This window comes from Paramisgurnus dabryanus, chromosome 24, assembly GCF_030506205.2.
Source record: "Paramisgurnus dabryanus chromosome 24, PD_genome_1.1, whole genome shotgun sequence".
In the NCBI taxonomy this organism is placed as follows: Eukaryota; Metazoa; Chordata; class Actinopteri; order Cypriniformes; family Cobitidae; genus Paramisgurnus; species Paramisgurnus dabryanus.
Window position 1 is genome coordinate 29,799,323 of NC_133360.1, and position 20,448 is coordinate 29,819,770.

The window sequence follows — 20,448 nt, forward strand, 5'->3', positions numbered from 1 at the left end:
TTATACGTTGTACAATAATAAAAAAAAAACAATGAAAACAATAATTGGATGTTTTACTAGATATTCTCAAATGAGAAAATGGGGGGGGGGGCATTTTCAGAATATTTATGTATAATAAAAAATTAAGAAATAGTGAAAGATAGATGGGTCCATTTTATTAGTTTTAAAGCAGAGTACTTGTACTTGAGTACATTTTTAGTGTTGTATCTGTACTTTTACTCCACTATTTTCTCTCAACCTGCCGTCACTATATTTTCTGCTTATTTGTTCCTGTCAGTTTTGATTGGTTAAAGAGAATCATCAGTCCAGTTATTCCTGTCTAGTGATTTGTCAACCAGTAAAGATTTTGGACTATCGTTTCGGCTCCGCGCCCACGTCACTTTTCTGTGCGCGTGGCCATGAAAACTTTTGTTTCTACACGTATTTAAGCACCGCCGTTTTAAGCTATTTAAACACAACAGTGCTATGTGCGCGTGCCTTTTCTGTGTGAGAGGAGCGCGCACGTATCCGCTGCTCATTAAGCTCGTGCGCATTTTTTGCCGCTTTTTTGGCCTTAAAAACACATATGCGTCAAAATTTCTGTCTTTGCTGGTATCCTCATAAACGGGACCATGCAGGGCTTAAGAGAAACAACTGAAAGAGAAAACGCATTTGGAACGTTGTCTTAAAGAGCATTTTAATCAAACAGCATTGAAAATCTCTCACTGCTCTTGACTAAATCACTTTTTCTACCTTTAATAAGAGATTATATATGATATATATACATATACTATTTACTATTCCCATTCTTTCATGACTGACTATGTTCAGTAAGCTTAAGTTTTGTTTTTGTTTATCTTCTTTTTATGCTTTCTATACTTTTGTTTAAGGTTTTTCTGAGAATTATTTAAATTCTATGGCAATTCAATAAAACTGTTATTATATTATTTTGTTTTTACTGAAAAATTACCATAAAAGAGAATCACACTGATATAAAGCTACATTTTAACTCGCATGGTTTAACAGTCACAGCATAATACTCAATACTCACTACTCTTGAGTACTTTTAAAGGGGCTAATTTTTACTTGTAGTTTGAGTGGTATTTAGGGGAAAAAATGTTTTAAAGAACTGTGTACACATACACTATAAAAAATTTCAACTTAAAAAACAAACATTTTCAATAAAACATAAACATCTAATCTGACAGAATTAAAATCAAACTGGGTGTGTTTCTTATGAATTTAAGCACTCGGTAAATCGTACCGGTTTTATAACAGACAAATATGTATCACAAAATGTTTATTAGTTTGTTTAAATTAAAATATGTAATCCTAATGGATGGAAATTTTATATGCAATTAAAATACATAAATATTATTAACTAGGCCTAAATATTTTTTTATCTCCTTTTGAACTTGAAACAACAAATAATGTTAAGTCATCATCAGTGGCAAGTCAATCAGTGAAATTTTTGAAACAAAATACAGACACTAATATTTGAGGATAATTTATGACTTTTAACAATATGTTTGCAATTGTTTTGTAAATGTGTTCAGAATCTGTTCACCAGCACACATGTCTAGATGTCTAAATAAATGTGTCCCACCTTTTACATTTTTGTTGTGTAGATTTATGCAATTTAAAGACACTTCTGTGAGATTTAAACCAACATGTAGAGACCTGCAGTCTGAATTTCTCTCTCCAGTACAGCAGGAGGCGCTGCAGAAAAGAAGGAAAGAAAGAAAGAAAGAGCTCGCGTGTGATGTGTTTGTGTATCCTCAGTGTTTTTCTCTCTTGGGTGTTTTAAACAGAGTCTTGTCTCTGTGTATTTCAGTGTTAATGATGATGAGAGATGAGATGTGCTGTAAATCAGTAGGAACTGATCTGTCCATGCTGGATATTGATGATTTCATCACAGAAATCTCTCAGCTGAAGAAAGAGGTGGCGTTACTGGAGACAAAGCTGAGGTTAAGAGGAGATGAAGGACTGAACAGAGAGGTTTGTACAGCTTATACCTGTGGGAGCTCCACTGAATGTCTGGATTCAGTGTGGACGAGCAGAGATCAGAGCCGCACACCACAACCACAGCTGGACTCTGAAGAGAAATCCAGACACACACAGGACTCCGAGCTCAGTCTGACTTTACTCTGTTATACTGAATCAAATCCCACAGACACTCAGGACACTACAGTGTGTGATCAGGATGAGGAATCTACTGATCAAACCTCCACAGAGTCTCTGGATTCTGTCTGTAACGCTGGAGAACAGCAGCAGATCCCGCAGACCAAACTCAAGATGTGTTCACTCAAACTCATGCACAGTGGAAACCAAACAGAGATTAAAACAGAACCCACAGAAATAAAAACTGAACCTACAGAAGATGAAGATCACACTGATGATTATGATTTTATTTCTTCAGGTATGTTTTCTTATTTGTTTTTAATTTATGGGTTAAAATATTTTGAATATATATTCATGTCCATCATCCCAGCTAACAGAAGTTCTATGAACGCCTTGCTAAAAAAAATAGAAACCATCACATAAATTCTATTGGGTGTAATGGTGTTAATAGAAACCATTAAAAAGTGTCCAAGATTCTTTTGTTATGTTTTAAGAACATATCTTAGGTTGTGTAAATCTTAGACTAATGTTAAATTCTGTCATTCTGTCGTTAAATTCATTAATGTCATCTTTTTAATGTTCTCTTATTGTTTAAAACATCTGGGCCGTATTCATGAAAAATCGTAGGGCAAGTTTTTCAAACTTGTGCCGTTGAACTGTTGTATAAAAGAAATATTGCTCTCGGAGTCGTGTGATATAGCTCTATTATCACGGCTGTGATTAGGCCACACTCCTAAATATTGTTTAAATATTAATATATGAAGAGTTTCGTTGCAAAACAAGATAACTCCGTTTTTTAATTTTTCAGAAATCTTGCATTTCAATTAATATCAATTCAACTGCAGTTGGTTTGTTTTGATTTAAACCTTCATAACTTAAAGACTACAGCTAAGTAGCACCATAGAACAAAATAATAACATGATAACATAATAATAAACATTTTTTGACAAAAATCTTAAAAACGGAGTTAACTCGTTTTGCAACTAAACTCTTCATATGTATGTATTTATACAATTAAAATGTAAAATGTGCACATAACACTGCTCAAAAAAGGCACTTTTGCGTTTAAACGTTGTTGGAATTTTGTTACATATTTACCTAATTTACTGCAACATAAGGGATTATATTCTGTGCATCTGTGCATCATTGGTAAAATAATTATTACAAACGTTTTAAAATTAATGTGTATTGTTTAGCAGCGATGCAACAGTCACTGGCATGATTGGCCAATTTAAATATTCAAGCACAAAAAGATGTGAAACAGATCACGACTATTAACTCTTTCACCGCCAGCGTTTTTAAAAAAAAGTTGCCAGCCAGCGCCAGCGTTTTTCATGATTTTCACCAAAGTTTAATGCCTTCCAGAAAATGTTATTTTTTAAATAAATAAACATACAATATACCAAATGAAAGAACAGACCCTCTGCTTTTAAACAAAAAAAACCGTTTCATCCTACCTTTAGTGGTTCTTTTGCAATCAGCTTTTGAATATGGGTAGGTTTTTGCAAAAACACCATATTTTGAGCAAAAAGCAAAAATAATTCCATATTTGTGACGGACTTTTCATAGAGATCCCATTCAGAGCGATCTTTAAAACAGACACGGACATGATGCAGCTTGCCATAGGGCAATACTTCCGGTTTTAAAAAGTTGCGGAAGGGCGCCACCTGGTGGATAATAGCGGTATTGCGGAAAGACGGAAAATCTCGTCATTGGCGGGGAAAGAGTTAACATCTTTAAGCTTCTGACAGCACGCCACTAGGCTACAAGCAAATGGAAAAGACAGCACAAATGCCAACTGAGCTTGTTTTCTTTTAACACAATTATTTAAAAATGCCGTAATTACAGTATTTTACACCTAAATGAATATAAACAGTTGAGAAATAAATTGAGTGTAACAACATATTGGATCCGTGCACTTGAAGTGAAAGTACACATGTGCTCTGTGTTTTGTGCAATGGGTTTTAAAATTGCATTTTTAGAGCTGATGCTGTTTTTAATTTTAATCAAATCATAATGTCCATGTCTTCACTGAATAACCTTTGTAACTTTAGTAAGGATTAATCAAATTTTTTGTGGACATATCAGTTACTTAAAAATGTTGCCTTTTTAAAAACACGCATAAACATTTTTCTTTCAAACATGTACATACATGTTGCTCACATAATATTGTATCCCAGTTTGTGTTTAACACATTGTTACGAGACTTTTGCCAGTATTGTGTTTTTAAGCAACTGAAAAAGCACAAATGTTAGTGCAGGTCAAAGTTCACACCAGCCACATTTGAGGCGTCTACCGTGTCTAGTTTGCCGCTTGAACATTTTGAGTTTACTCCCTTAATTCACGCGTGAAAGACGCGCCTGAAATTCTAGTTATCGAGACTTTTACGCGGAAATTCGCGTCATGTGAGGGGCTTCTACGACTCTGCTCACTTTCCGTAATCATGTCACTACTAGAGCAAGCTCCCGATTGGTTAACGTGGCACGTTTTTCCGTCAAAGTTCAAATTTTTCAACTAGCGTGTTTCCCGGCTACGCTCAATTCGCGTGTTTCCCGGCAACGCTCAATTCGCGCCATTCGCGCGAATGATGCGGAATCTCGTGTAACCGCGCCGCGATAAACGCATCATTCGCACCGCGAAACCAACACATCTTTACATTGACTTAACATTGAAATCACTCGCGCTTGGCTCCTCTACTGTGGCTGGTCTGACTCTGAACACAACATTAGTACCCTGAGGATTAACATAAAAAAATGTTTATGTTGGCTTAACGTTTTGGAAACGTTGGGATCTTTCAAAGAACGTTCTTAGAACTTTATTCTGTAAGCTGGGATAACTAGTTTCTTAAAAACTGTCATAGTTTGACAGGACTCTATTTTTAGGACTTTGTTTCCTAATTTATACAGATACATCAGAATTTATGTTTGTCTTTATATGAGAGTATAAAGTAAAATATTTGTATCATGTTTCTTTCAGAAGTGCAAAGTGAATTATGTTTGGATAGAGAAATAATGTCCTCAACATCAAAAGAGCGACATTTAGAGAGAAAACACACAGAACAGAAACTCTTCACCAGATCTAAGATCAGCTTTACTACCTTACAAGAGAAGAAACTTCATTTACAAAAGTACCCAGAGAAGAAGAAGAAGCAGAAGAAGAAGAAGAAGAAGAAGAAGTTGTTTCACTGTAAGCAGTGTGAGAAAGATTTTGACTTCTTATCTCAGCTGAACATTCACATGAGGACACACAGTGGTGAAAAACCTTTCAACTGCACTGAATGTGGCAAATATTTCAGCACCAAAGGAAATCTTGGTGTTCATCAGAGAATTCACACGAGAGAAAAAACATACAATTGTCCTCACTGTGAGATGAAATTTTCCAATGTCTCGTATATTAAGACACACATGCGTTTACACACCAATGAGAAACCATATCAATGCAGTGAATGTGAAAAAACCTTCAGGGATTCAAGTTCATTGAAATTGCACCAGAAGATTCACTCTAAAGTGAAATCCTTTCAATGTTCACACTGTGATAAACGTTTCCGTCTTAAACCTAGTCTTAAAGCCCATGAGAGAATTCACACTGGAGAGAAACCTTACGTCTGCTCTCACTGTGGAAAGAGCTTCTCTGATCCAAGTACTTTTAGAGTTCATAAGAGAATTCACACTGGAGAGAAACCTCATCCATGCAGTGTTTGTGGGAAATGTTTTAGAAAACGCTACCATTTAGTGAGACACCAGAGAACTCATATAGGTGAAAAACCTTACAAATGCCCTCAGTGTGAGAAGACGTTTGTTCGGTTATATTCCTTAAAAATCCATGAGAGAGTTCACACTGGAGAGAAACCTTACGTCTGCTCTCAATGTGGAAAGAGCTTCTATGATCCATCTCATTTGAGAATTCATCAGAGAGTTCACACCCGTGAGAAAACTCATCACTGTAGTGTTTGTGGGAAGAGTTTTAAACAACATTGCTATTTAGTGAGACACCAGAGAACTCATACAGGTGAAAAACCTTACAAATGCTCTCGGTGTGACAAGACTTTTTCTCAGTCAAATAACTTAAAAATCCATGAGAGAAGTCACAGTGGAGAGAAACCTTACCTCTGCTCTCACTGTGGAAAGACCTTCTCTGATCCAAGTACTTTCAGAGTTCATCAGAGAGTTCACACAGGAGAGAAACCTCATCACTGTAATGTTTGTGGGAAAAGTTTTAGAAAACGTGACCATTTAGTGAGACACCAGAGACTTCATACAGGTGAAAAACCTTACAAATGCTCTCAGTGTGAGATGATGTTTGCTCAGTTATATTCCTTAAAAATTCATGAGAGAGTTCACACTGGAGGGAAACTTTAGGTCTGATCGATCTGTGGAGAGAGATTCACTTATATAGGATCTTTTAAGACTCATCTGAAGAAAGATACTGAAGAACAAAGTACACTGAAATCAACACAGCGTCTCAATCTGTAAGTCAGTCAAACCCAAAAGCTTTCTACCAGTGGAGGTCAACGTCACAAGTTTTTATGTAGATTGGAGTTGAAGTTGGTTTAAAGCCAGTGATTTCTGATGATACTTTTTCTTCTTTTATGTACGTCCAATCTGCCTAAACATTTTTTGCAAATACCAGACAAAATTCAGGGTTGTAAAGAGAAAATTACATAAACCTAAAAATCAATAAGTATCAGTCATTTCTCTTCTCAATCACTGCCAGAAAAATTCTGACAGATCAGAGTAGAAACATACATCTGTTTGTTAATTCAATTATATATATTTACTCATTTTTTATTATATATTGATTTATTTGATCATTCACTTTAGCAGTAAGATTTGAATAAAACATAATTCAATAACAAAATAATAATTTTAACGTAGAAATGTTTTAGTTGTATTTTTTGTTTTTGTTTTTTGTTCTGAAAATATCATTACACAATGTGTTACACAATGTCTGAATGTATATGTTGTACAATAAAAAATGAAAACAATAATTGGACATTTTACTATATTCTCTGGGCATTTTCAGAATATTAATGTGTAATAAAAATTAAGAAATAGTGCAAGAAAGATGTGTCCATGACTTTTGATCTCATCCTCAACATTTTTAAAAAACTGTTGACACATATATTTACCTTAAATTTGATTTTGGGATTTTTGAAATGGTTAAGTGGTTTCTAGTGAAAAGATTCATATTCTTTTGTCACGCGGTGTACATGACTTTTTGTTTTTAAAAATGTTACATGTATTAATTTGTATTAAAGTGTCTCATTAATCATAATATGATTAATAAACACTCACTTCATCATGGCTTCACATACGAAGGAGGATTAGGGCCAAGCTAAAATAAATAAATAAACATCTCGAGATGACAGTAAATGCGAGAATAAAGTCGTTATTTAACGAGAATAACAAAGTCGTCGTTATTTAACGAGAATAACAAAGTCGTCGTTATTTAACGAGAATAACAAAGTCGTTATTTAACGAGAATAACAAAGTCGTTATTTAACGAGAATAACAAAGTCGTTATTTAACGAGAATAACAAAGTCGTTATTTAACGAGAATAACAAAGTCGTTATTTAACGAGAATAACAAAGTCGTTATTTAACGAGAATAACAAAGTCGTTATTTAACGAGAATAACTAAGTCGTTATTTAACGAGAATAACAAAGTCGTTATTTAACGAGAATAACAAAGTCGTTATTTAACGAGAATAACAAAGTCGTTATTTAACGAGAATAAAATCGTTATATTTCGAGAATAAAGTTGTAATATTTTGATAATAATGTCATATTTTTGCATTAACGTGTTTGAAGTGATGTGAACAAGCAGATCTGCAAAGCAGATACCAAATTATACCGGTCTTATTAATAAAACAGTATGAGGGAGATGCGCTCAGAAAGGCAATTTAAGGAATCTCCCTCATATAAAAGGCAATATGGGGGGAGATAATGTGAACGAACAAAATTCGGTGCATAGCTTAATAAAACAGGCATGCAGAATATCGTGATGAATAATGGGTTTTGTTAATGCACATGGAGGCGCACCTAAATGAAAGTGCACAGGACAGGTGATAATAATAGTATGGATGAGGGAGGAATCAAGACTCTGCGGCTTTGTGAACTAACAATTGAGATAAATGCAACGAGTACGTTTCACTTTAGGCGTGTTCTTATGAAAGGAACAATATAAAAGCTTTACGTTAAGTGCAGACCCTTATAAAATCCTAAAAGACAACATTGAATGTGGGTTAATGCATCTACACAGTAATATTAAAACACCAAATTTAGCAAACATTTAATTAATAAAAACATTTTGTGTACAGGCAAGCAGAAGATCCCAGAATAAGAATACAAACCGCTAAATGGCACGTTTGTTTCGTTCAAAGAAAACGAGCACATTCTGGGCATGCATTTTCTGCTTGACCATACATGCTTATTAATAAGATATTATAGTGTGTAGTGAATTTAGTTTATTTATATCACTGTCTTAATGCAGTAAACAAGAATAAGCCTAAACTGAATATATTGAGTTAATTCTCGAAATTTTGAGACTTAATATTTAAAAATAATTACTTTATTCTCGCATTTTAATGACTTTAATCTCGAGATGGTTTTATTTTTTTTATTTTAGCTTGGCCCTAAACCTCCTTTGTACTATATTGAAACTCTATTAATCAGATTCAATGGATTATGCTAAGCTATGCTAAAAGTGCTAGCGCCAGACTGGATTCCAAAACGGTAAGAAATCAAATGTTTAACTCTAAGGGAGCTGGAAAATGAGCATATTTTCAAAAAAGTGTCCCTTTAAATTAATTTTAGGATTAGTCTGATCTCTGTCCCCTAATGGTGGGTTGCACCAACAAGGATTTGGCTTAATCTGTTGAAATCAAAACTTATTTAATAATTCTGTTGCACTAAACTTTAAATCTTATTTAAAAATAATTAGGGGTTACGCACAAAATTAAGACCGGTGTAAGTGTGAATAGACTGAGGTCAGTGCTCACTTTTACATTATTTTTCATAATGCAATGTGTTGATTTATTGTTTATAAATCAACACATATCTGACACACAGTCTAAGCACAGGCACTAACAATGAACAATAGTAACCACAAAAAGTTAAAATAGAAACTCTTCTAAATCTCCAACATAAATAAGTGTTTAATTGAGTCTTTCGCTTTACTAGAAACCAAAAAAAATCACTTTATTTCAAAAAATGCTCTCATAATGCAGGCTCATGCAACCAATCGTGTTGATTTAACTTGAAGTAAATTTGCAGTGCTAGAATCTTTCTTAGCTTCCCTAGCAAAAGTTTGTAATTATTTGCAGTGATTGTTCAAATGAGGCTGTGGTATTAAAATGATGACAAATTTTTGGAAGTAGTATATAACGCAGTTCTTGGACTCATTTTATTTGAGTTTGCAGAACTAAAAAATAAAAAAGGTGAACTTGTTGAAGACACATATACCTTTAAACTTAATAAACTTTTTCATAGGTTTAAGTACAGTTCACTCATTTAATTGTACTGTTCAGGTGTACAGTACATGAAGTGGAGATGGACAACCTAAAAAAAACAATTAAGTAATCACTAAACAAAAAAGTAAAACTAAAAATAAAATGCATTCTTTTCATTTTTAATTGGAGGATAAGTTTTCTGAAAACTTTTTGCAATGTAATTTTTGATGTCGCCCTACACTATTTGAAAAAGTAAAACTTTTTCCACATAGAGAATAGTAGAATGGTTTTTCTCCATGTATGCATCGTCTCATGACTCTTCCAGCTATAAAAGTTTGTAAATCTCTCTCCACACTGCGAACATTCGTGTGTATTTTTTGATGAACTGTCAAGCCTCTGCCGGTTGAAAAGGATTTTCCACACTCGGAGCACACAAGAGTTTTCTCGCCATGTATTTTCTCTAGTGTATTTTCAAATATTCAATCAGTGGAAAACTCTTTCCACAAACAGAACACGTCACGAGTAAGAGTTCTTATTGGTATGAAGTTTCTGGTGTATTCTTTCCACAATGAATGCAAGTAAAACATTTCTCAGTTGTTGGATGACTTTTCTGTCTGAAGCTCTTTCCTCACTGAGTGCAGGTGTGTGGTTTCTCTCCAGTGTTAATCACTGCATGAATGTCAAGGGTCGCTTTATGTGCAAAGCTTTTTCCACACTGAGGACAGGTGAAATGTTTTTCTCCAGTGTGAATTCGTACATGAGACCTTAGGTCTCCTTTCAGTGTGAAACTCTTTCCACAGTGACAGCAAGAAAAAGTCTTCTTGATTTTATTGTGAATCCTTATATGATACTTAAGTCTTCCTTCATATAAACTCTTTCCACACAGATGACATGTAAGAGGTGTGACCCCAGTGTGAGTTCTCAAATGTTCATGAAGGTCTCTTGTATCTGTAAAACTCTTTCCACACTGCTTGCAAGTACGACATCTCTCTTTATTGTTATGGTGTCCTTTCATTCGGACACTCTTTCCACGCTGATGGGAATTTTTCATTTTTCTTTTCTTTGTTGATGTTTGTAAGTGATCATAAGATTTTTCTTCAGTAATGACATCATGAGGCTCCTGATGTTTCTCCTCCACTTCATTTGTTTCCTCTTTTACTTCCATTGTCTCTAAAATAAACATAAACCAACTTATTTACACTTTTAAAGAGTTGTAATCTCATGCTTAACATAGGCAAAGTATAAAAAAACAATTGAACCTATAAAGAAGTATTTCTGTGCCAAATGTTTTGCCAACGAAATTATTCGGACGAAAATAGCAAGTTCAACCGTGAAGATAAAAAGAACAAGTAAATTTGACTGAACAATGACGACGTTTTTGATGACGCGATTACATAGCAATCAGAGTAGACTCATGGTTTTATAAATGCAACAAACATGTTGGCAGTGGGGAAGCATTTGGAAGCAAAGTCTGAAAAAGATTTTTAAAAAAGTGTACAGCACTACAGGGCGGTTTCCTTAAGCCCAGTCCCTGACTGACTTGTTAACATGTTAGTGTTGTCCTGATCTAAAACAACTTGCACTAACATATTTTATAATACCTCAGTGCAAGGGTTGTGTCTCAAGATGCACACCAGTAATGTTGATTTAAAAATTATGCTTTCAAAAATGACTTAAATATTCTAATTTTGTCTAAGGCCTAGTCCTGGTTTAACAACCAATCTTGAAAATCAACCATGGTTGATTATAGACGGTTTCATCGGACGCACGCGATACACGTCTGGATTCGAACCTTACTTCCGGTTTCGTTTTTTTAATGGTCTGACTAGTTGCTAAACTGATCTCTTGAACAAATGCCTCGTCGAAAATAACAAATGTTTTGGTTTCCTAGGTAATCTATGTGTTGTTTTGTTTGCTTGTTATATAAATAAACTATGTTTAAAGAATTTGTTGTTATTTATTATTAGCGGAGTTTACCGGAAGTTAGGTGCGGACCGCGACAGCGGCTTGTTTATGTTGTTACTGCTGAAACGGTCTATAGTTAGAAAAAGACATGATTACCACAAAATAACCATGGTTTTGACAACCATGATTTTCAAGAACAATACACCATGATTACTGTAGTAAAACCACAGTTTTGCTAAACAAAACACACAAAAAAACATGGTTACTACACTTTTACCACAAAAATAACATGGTTAATTTTCGTAAGGTAAGACCGCAGTGAAAAAGTACCGCTTACTACAGTACAGCACGTCTATTAGTAATATTAGTGTTGTGTTTTTATTGATCATATCCATCTAAAATAAGTAAAACATATTTCTATGGAGGAATAAAACAATAGATTTAATACAAACTCTATAATAATTTAATTATTCTATTACTGGAAAAAATGTCTATTGAAATATTATAAAAATGTAGATTATTTTAAATAAAAATACCTCAACCAGGGGCGTCATGCACTATTTTTTTTTAAGGGGGCACAGTGTCAACAGCTCACAGAAATTTGTACAGACATCAAACAAAATATTATAGAGCTTTCAGTCTTTTCCATGGCACTTACATTTCTAACAATCTTAAAACCCCTGCTTTCATGCAAAAACCTCCAAAATAAGAGTGATGACTAACTTTAATATCAAATACTATTCAATCGGAATAATTACACATTTGCATCATATTTACATCTGAAACGGCATGTTTTATTTAAGTCTTAATGGCTTGTTTAATTGTGTCATTAATGCATTTTGCACAACAACTACATTATCATATAAAATTTATGTAATTTAAAGTATATAAACAACGAAAATGACATAAGCTATAGCCACGTGATTGATTTTAATGTTCAATAATGATTTAAAAAAATATGTTTAGATAAAATTATTAGAGGAACGGATTTTTGCATTAAATTTTACCTCATGTGAGCATGTGAGATTCCGCGCCCGCGTGAACTCCGGCGAACTGCCGTTGTGCCAAGAAGATGAACCTCTACTAATATAACGTTGAGACGGTCACATTTAAAAACCATACATTTTCTACACAGTGGAGGTTAACTGTACATTACCGTACTGGGGTTTGTGAGCGTTTCTAACACGTTTTAATTCCTCAGATAGCCAAATGCAGATGCAAGCCAGCAACAGCAGAGAGTTCGTGAGCGCGCCCAGACGCTGATGGCGTCTGCGACTGCGCTGACTGCAGCGCCAGCTGCCGCCAGAATAAAGTAATGTAACATGATCAAAACACTATCAAAACGGCGAAAATCTCCGAAAAGTGACAAGGATGCAGCACAGAATGTATAATATTGTGCATATTAAACAGATTAAAAGTCAAATAACAGATTAATGGACGCTTATTTGATTTTGAGGTTGGATGCAATATCCATTGGCTCAAAAAAAACAAGGGGGCAGGTGCCCCCCTCAGTTTGAATGGGCATGACGCCTCTGACCTCAACACATTACACATTGTATTTAATCAAATATATAAATAACTGTAGTGACTTCAACACGATAAAGAATACTTAAAACAGATATTTATTGAAAATGAATAAACATTTCATTTACTTTAGGTTAACATCTTACCACAGCAGTTAGCCGCATCTCCATTATTAAGTTACAATTAACATCATCAACTCTTCATATAAACGGGAATCAAAGTATATTTTAATTCTCACGTGAGTTACTAAATGAAGAAAAAAAAAGAAATCGCTAGAATGTTAGACTGAATACACCCAGCGCCCGGGGAGCAATGGGGTTAAGGTGCCTTGCTCAAGCACGTCAGTCAAAAGCGGGCGGCCGTGAGACTCGAAACGGCAACTTTCGGGTTACAAACCTGACTCGCTAACTCGTAATATCTCGGGGTAACATGATTAAACTTTTCGAGCCAATATGCAGGCTGAACTGCGGCAGATACAAGTTTATCCATCACGTCTCGAGTGCATGCATACTGCCAGGGCGTTACATCGCCATCTTTGATAAAAACCAAAACGGCAACCGAGGCCCAATAGATAAATGTTTACAGGCCTTGCTGCATTAATGTTATTAAAATATATTTAATAAATGTGTAATATACATAGAGGAGATAAATATGGTGAGATTTAACGCGATAGCGCTGTGGATCCGTGACTGGCTGTAGACTACACTCCACCCCCGGCGATAATAGTACGTTCCAGCCGCAAGCGCAAACACAGAAATGGAAAATTAGAATAACTCGTAATTTTTCTGTTTGTTCCAAAACCTGAAATTCTAAAGCAACAACCTAAACACGTAGAATTAAAAATTAAACCAAAAGACAATTATCCGTTTGTAAAGTACTCATGATTGAAAAATGAAAGTTTGAAACCAAATTTTCATTGGATTCATTTTGATGGTGCAAATTGAAAAAAGAACTGCATTACACGGAACATTAGGGAACGTTATAAGTCATTTTTAGATTATTTAAAAATAACCACCCTGCAACGTTATTTTATGGTTGCAAAAATAAAACCTAAAAAGAAGGTTTCCATAACGTTATTATTTGGTTCCCAAAAAAATAAACACAAGATAACAAAAAAATAACATTAGGGGATTATGCGTTTACCCCTGCATTGTTTACCCCTGCACTGTTTAATGACATATATTTTACCACAAGAATGCTGCTAAGGGACACTTACCAGCTACCCTAGAGTTACATTTCGATTTTTACCGTTTTGGAATCCATTCAGCTGATCAATTCAGATGACTAAAATATGACTAAAACTATATTGCATCTTAGTCAAAAGACTAAAAAACTAATTCAAAATCTGTCGTCAAAATTAACACCACTTTTGAGTAACCTGATCCAGTACATGGCTTTGGTAAAGTCTTTTACCTTTATGAGTTTTCTGGTGTGACATTAAATGTTGACTTCGACTGAAACTCTTCCCACAAACACTACAGTGATGAGGTTTCTCCCCACTGTGAACTCTCTCGTGAACTCTCAAATTACTTGAATTAGAGAAGCTCTTTCCACATTGAGAGCAAACGTATGGTTTCTCCCCACTGTGAACTCTCTCGTGACCTCTCAAACAACTTGAATTAGAGAAGCTCTTTCCACATTGAGAGCAAACGTATGGTTTCTCCCCACTGTGAACTCTCTCGTGACCTCTCAAACAACTTGAATTAGAGAAGCTCTTTCCACATTGAGAGCAAACGTATGGTTTCTCCCCACTGTGAACTCTCTCGTGAACTTTAAAAGTATTTAATCCAGAGAAGCTCTTTCCACATTGAGAGCAGACATAAGGTTTCTCTCCAGTGTGAACTCTCTGATGAGCTCTCAAATGAGATGGATCAGAGAAGCTCTTTCCACAGTGAGAGCAGACGTAAGGTTTCTCTCCAGTGTGAATTCTCTCATGGACTGTTAAGGAATATAACCGAGCAAAAGTCATCTCACAATGAGAGCATTTGTAAGGTCTTTCACCTGTATGAGTTCTCTGGTGTGACACTAAACCGCCATGTTGACTAAAACTCTTCCCACAAACACTGCAGTGATGAGGTTTCTCTCCAGTGTGAACTCTCTGATGACCTCTCAAATGAGATGGATCAGAGAAGCTCTTTCCACATTGAGAGCAGACGTAAGGTTTCTCTCCAGTGTGAACTCTCTCGTGGGCTTTTAAGTGACCTGACTGAGCAAACGTCTTCTCACAATGAGAGCATTTGTAAGGTCTTTCACCTGTATGAAGTCTCTGGTGTGTCACTAAACTGCTATGTCCACTGAAACTCTTCCGACAAACACTGCAATGATGAGGTCTCTCTCCAGTGTGAACTCTCTGATGAGCTCTCAAATGAGATGGATCAGAGAAGTTCTTTCCGCATTGAGAACAGACATAAGGTTTCTCTCCAGTGTGAACTCTTTTATGGACTGTTAAGGAATATAACCGAGCAAAAGTCTTCCCACACTGAGAGCATTTGTAAGGTTTTTCACCTGTATGAGTTCTCTGGTGTGACACTAAATGGTCATGTTTTTTAAAACTCTTCCCACAAACACTGCAATGATAAGGTTTCTCTCCAGTATGAACTCTCTGATGACCTCTCAAATGAGATGGATCATAGAAGCTCTTTCCACAGTGAGAGCAGACGTAAGGTTTCTCTCCAGTGTGAATTCTCTCATGGACTGTTAAGGAATATAACCGAGCAAAAGTCTTCCCACAATGAGAGCATTTGTAAGGTCTTTCACCTGTATGAGTTCTCTGGTGTGACACTATATGGTCATGTTTATTAAAACTCTTCCCACAAACACTACAGTGATAAGGTTTCTCTCCAGTGTGAACTCTTTGATGAACAACAAGATTGTCTTTGGAGTTAAAACATTTGTCACATTGACTGCACTGATACGGTCTCTCACTGGTGTGTAAACGCATGTGTCTCCTCATGTGGTTTTTATGTCTGAATCTCTTCTCACAGTGAGGACACTTGTATGGTTTTTCTCCTGTGTGAATTATCTGATGAACACCAAGATTTCTTTTGGTGCTGAAATATTTGCCACATTCAGTGCAGTTGAAAGGTTTTTCACCACTGTGTGTCTTCATGTGAATGTTCAGCATAGAAGAAGAGACATAAACCTTCTCACACTGCTCACAATGAAACAACTTCTTCTTCTTCTTCTTGTCTGTGTGCTCTTCTGAATGAAGTTTCTTCTCTTGTAAGGTAGTAAAGCTGATCTCAGATCTGGTGAAGAGTTTCTGTTCTGTGTGTTTTCTCTCTAAATGTCTCTGTGAGCTGAATGTCTTTCCACAGGTGATGCAGGAAAGAGTTTGTGCTGTCCGTCGCTCTTTTGATATTGAGGACGTTTCTCCATCAGAAGATGATTCACTCTTCACATCTAAAAGAAACATAATAAAAATTTAAATTCTCTTTTCACTCATTAGCTTTATTCAGACAGTAATTGTTTCTCATTGGAACGTACGTTTTTTCAACATTTATTAGGGTGATTTTATTGCGTCCAAATCCAGAATGTCAGTGGTTTCCTCCAACCATCTAATCTTCCTGGCCACCAAAGTAATGTGGTAATTTAATTCCTGTCCAAACCCACATCTCTGATTTTATAAAACATTTGAACAGTAAGTCCTTATTAATTTGAAGTCACTGTTCGTTTGAGTGGTTTATAAAATAAAAACGTGAAAAAGTAACACTCGTCAAACATAATTATTATACATATTCTTAATTATCATGAAAATACCTGAAAAGGTTAGAAGAACAGCGATATAAATATATGTCTAAGTCACTTCCTGGAGCTGTGTGTCATAGCTCCATTTCTATGGTTTGTCGTCTACAGCGCATATTGAGTTTGAGAGCGCCCTCTGGCTTTTGGATGTAGCATTTTAAACACTGACCCACCAGATTAGACAGTCTTTGTGCCATTCACCATGAACAGTTAAGAAGGGTTGAACCTACCCTGTTAAATTATTCTCATCCCTTAGAGGGTTGAATTTCAGATGTTGCGATCGAGATTACACTTTAAACTCAACCAACAGATATAAACACTCTTTTGTGCCTGCAGCCATTCTGCTTCTCAGTTCTATAACTTGGTGATTTACTATTTACTGATGGTTTGTTTTTATTATTTTAACCATGCCTGCATGGTAGGCAATTTTTGTATTGGTATTATGTGTGATTTGTTACTATCTGTTGCACAATAAATTGCTCCATTGACAAATAAATAATTTGAACTTGAACCATGATCACTCATCTTTATAAACTGAAAGCTGGATTGTCCATCTAACAGTAACATGAAAATGTATTTCACGGCAAATACCTAAAAATAATTAATTTAAATCTACAATACAACAATGTACACATGTACAACAACAGCATAATCATGCTAATGTAGTGTTTTAACATATGGCTGTATGGTTTGTTTCTATTTATAAAACAGTTCCAGTTCTTGATTCTGATTCGTCAATAGTTGTACTTTACCCCACTTTGCGTTGTGAATAATACAATAAACCAGCTTACCTTACTGCTTCTTAAATATTGCTGTTTTACACATTTAATATCAGGGGGTCACTGCATGCCCTGAAAAATGTTGAAGACCCCTGCTGTCTAAAGGAGTCTGAGGTTTTCATATAAATAAAAACATTAAGCTCTAGTCTAGCGAATCCACTGCTCTAAATAGTCATTAAACATCTAAAATTATCTTTTTATTTATCTTTAAACGTATTTTTACGTTTTATGAGTACCGTAATACAAATGATGCCCGTCCAAGAGCGACAAGACTCAAACGAGTTCCGCTAAAATCATTATTATCAGGTCAGTATTTAAAAGTAAATTCTTAATTTTACACAATATCCGCCGTGTTTTTCTGTCATATTTTCTCCATTTTCCCCAAAAACGCAATAAACTCCACTCCTCCTTTTCTGCAGAATGCAATAAATCTGCTCAACAAATCACAGCGCACACATAAACAAACAATGGCGGCACGTTGAATACATGGAATCTTAGTTTGAATCATCTTGTAGACTAATTAGTGAACAACAAACAAACAAAAACAAAATAATACTTTAATGGCATGGATAAACCTGCGGTGGTTTTCTGTGACGGGAAAGAAACATAAGCCATCAAAATATAATAATTTACTTGGCACTTGGGAGATGGAAAATGCTTTCCATTATTTTATGCGAAGTCAACGAAAATCGAGGCCCAAAACATTTTACAGCTGATCGCTGTGAAAAATGTTAAGCGACGAGGTCCCAAGGATGACCGCAGCAATGACAGTGTAATTAATATGACAAAGTAAATGTTTTGATTAATGTCATTGATGTTTATTTTTTTATCTGTGTATAGGCCTAGTCATCTAAATGAATATATCATGGCAAAGATGAATGCACATGTATATATTGATTCAATAGATTTATAGCATTTTGGGGGAAAAAAACTTGGATTTGGATTTATTGCATTTTGTGGAAAAAATAATTCGTTTTATAATAAATCTTTGAAAATTAAATTATGGATTATAATTTTGTATGTTTTTATAACCTAAAGATGCAATGTGAACAGATGAAAACCACCATTTTCTGTTACAAACGGTCACATTCTTGGTATAGAAAACACGCTTTTTATCAAAATTAATCAAATGGATTTATTGCGTTTTGAAACCGAACTCTTCATATATTGATTTTGTTTTTGACTTTTTGTGTTTGCCAAATCTAGTAGTTTTACCAGTTAGTTTAAGCTATGTATGTAGTGAATTTGGACTATGGGAGTAAAATTTTCAACATGGTTAAATGCTCAAATTAGTTATTCAGAATAAAAAGAGATTGAAAAATCCTTTAAAATGACACAAAGACATTGTCTATGGGTTCAAGAATAACAAAATACTGGCCATTTAACACTCGAAAGTCATTTCTTTATTTTGTCCCATTGTTTTTCATCTTGTGGGTGGTAAAACTCATTCAAATTAATTAATTTCGTTCACTTGTAGTTTAGCAATTAAAACTAAATGTATATTACAATTTCAATAATGTTTTTACTTCGGACGTCGCCTGAAAAAATCCGAACTTGCACTCTGTCAACTTCAAAGAGGTGTAGTTCTGTCATGTTTTGTCAGCTTCCAACAAATCATTGTTGAAGTTTGTTAATTGAGAATGTCAAAATATAAATAACTCATTTTTGAGAATTTGCTCATTACTGACTCAGTTTGCCAGCACGGGTCACAAATAATGCAGCAGCAAACAGAAATGAAGAAAGAAAAGGGTGTTCTTCAGAAAAGAAAACTCATATACAAAACAATGGCTGATGGATCTGTCGAAAATGGTTTAAACATACGTTTGCATAAAGCATCTATTTGTCCACATCCATGTTGATTAGAACATTAAAAACTTTGTTAATTAATATTATTTAATTAAGGTACATTTTAAAAACAGATAAAATGTCTGAATAATTTGCGATTAATTTAGATTTAATATTTTAACCGCTTGACGGCTAGTATTTATTAATTAATTGTGAAAAGACAACAGAAGAAACATACCGGAAAGAATAAAATGATCATCGTCGTCAAAATCATAACTGTCATCTTCACCAGTGTGATCTTCCTCTTCTGTAGGTTCAGTTTTTATTTCCGTAGTTTCAGTTTTTATTTCTATGGGTTCAGTTTTGATCTTCATCATGAGGTTCGTGCAGTCGATGAGTTTGACTGAACACATGTTGAGTTTGGTCTGCAGGATCTGCTGCTGTTCTCCAGCGTTCCAGACAGAATCCAGAGACTCTGTGGAGGTTTGATCAGTAGATTCATCATCCTGTAAACACTCTTCAGTTTCTTCTGATTTACAGAAAATTACATCCATCTCATCTCTCAAAAAACAGAAGCTAAAACTGATGTAAACACAGCGGCTGATGCTCGATCGTGTATCCTCTCCTCCTTCTTCGTTCTTCTTCTTCTTCGTGTTTATTGGCGGTTCCTCGTACTATTATGTAGAGCATTAGCGCCATCTTCTGGATATAATTTTCTCTCGTCATTGTTTTAAAGTCGCCATGAAACGGAAGTAGCGATTGCCTTATTTTCCCCGTGGTGACGTATATCCGAATGAAACGGCTTTTGGAGAAGGGGTTTTAACATTAAGTGGCATGGCATCTTACGCACAGAAGCCAGTGGCACATGCCACTGTGTTTTGTGGCACTTCCGGTTTCAATTGGCTCGTACCAGTGGCTCGTCGAGTGGCACTTCCGGTGTCCAGTGGCTCATGCCACTCCGTTTAGTGGCTCGTCGAGTGGCACTTCCGGTGTCCAGTGGCTCATGTCACTGTTTAGTGGTGGCTCGTCGAGTGGCACTTCCGATGTCCAGTGGCTCATACCATTCCGTTTGTGGGTTGTCTACTGACACATGTCAGTAAAACTTAGGTCTGTTGGATTGAGGCATGTGGCACTGATATTCACCGATCGATCATTACAGAT

At 35.4% G+C, this 20,448-nt stretch overlaps 2 protein-coding genes across 3 annotated transcripts in view; one reads left to right on the forward strand and one right to left on the reverse strand.

The window, feature by feature from the left end:
- Positions 1–1,518: 1,518 nt before the first annotated feature.
- Positions 1,519–7,489, forward strand: LOC135741173 (uncharacterized). Of its 2 annotated transcripts, XM_073813609.1 has the most exons (3): positions 1,519–1,977; positions 2,101–2,398; positions 5,077–7,489. In XM_073813609.1, the coding sequence occupies exons 1-3, from the start codon at positions 1,555–1,557 to the stop codon at positions 6,456–6,458; spliced, it is 2,103 nt and encodes a 700-aa protein (XP_073669710.1). In that variant the 5' UTR covers positions 1,519–1,554; the 3' UTR covers positions 6,459–7,489. The 2 variants fall into 2 exon arrangements, with proteins under 2 accessions (XP_073669710.1, XP_065115917.1); XM_065259845.2 differs by having other exon boundaries at positions 1,531–2,398; positions 5,077–7,487.
- A 1,219-nt stretch (positions 7,490–8,708) lies between these two features.
- The window catches only part of LOC135741156 (uncharacterized), a 28,938-nt gene continuing 17,198 nt past the window's right edge, over positions 8,709–20,448 (reverse strand). Inside the window, exons 4-6 of the mRNA XM_065259807.2 lie at positions 19,526–19,961; positions 14,393–16,381; positions 8,709–10,720 (exon numbers count right to left, since the gene is read on the reverse strand). Coding sequence (XP_065115879.1) covers positions 10,179–10,720; positions 14,393–16,381; positions 19,526–19,961 — 2,967 coding nt within the window. The 3' untranslated portion in view covers positions 8,709–10,178. The remainder of the gene's footprint in view (positions 10,721–14,392; positions 16,382–19,525; positions 19,962–20,448) is intronic.

Bases quoted from the DNA above. Each gene is read 5' to 3' on its own strand.
- LOC135741173 (XM_065259845.2), top strand. From the start codon at position 1,555: ATGTCTAGATGTCTAAATAAATGTGTCCCACCTTTTACATTTTTGTTG. The intron at 2,399-5,076 runs GTATGTTTTCTT...TGTTTCTTTCAG, and splicing joins TTATGATTTTATTTCTTCAG to AAGTGCAAAGTGAATTATGT.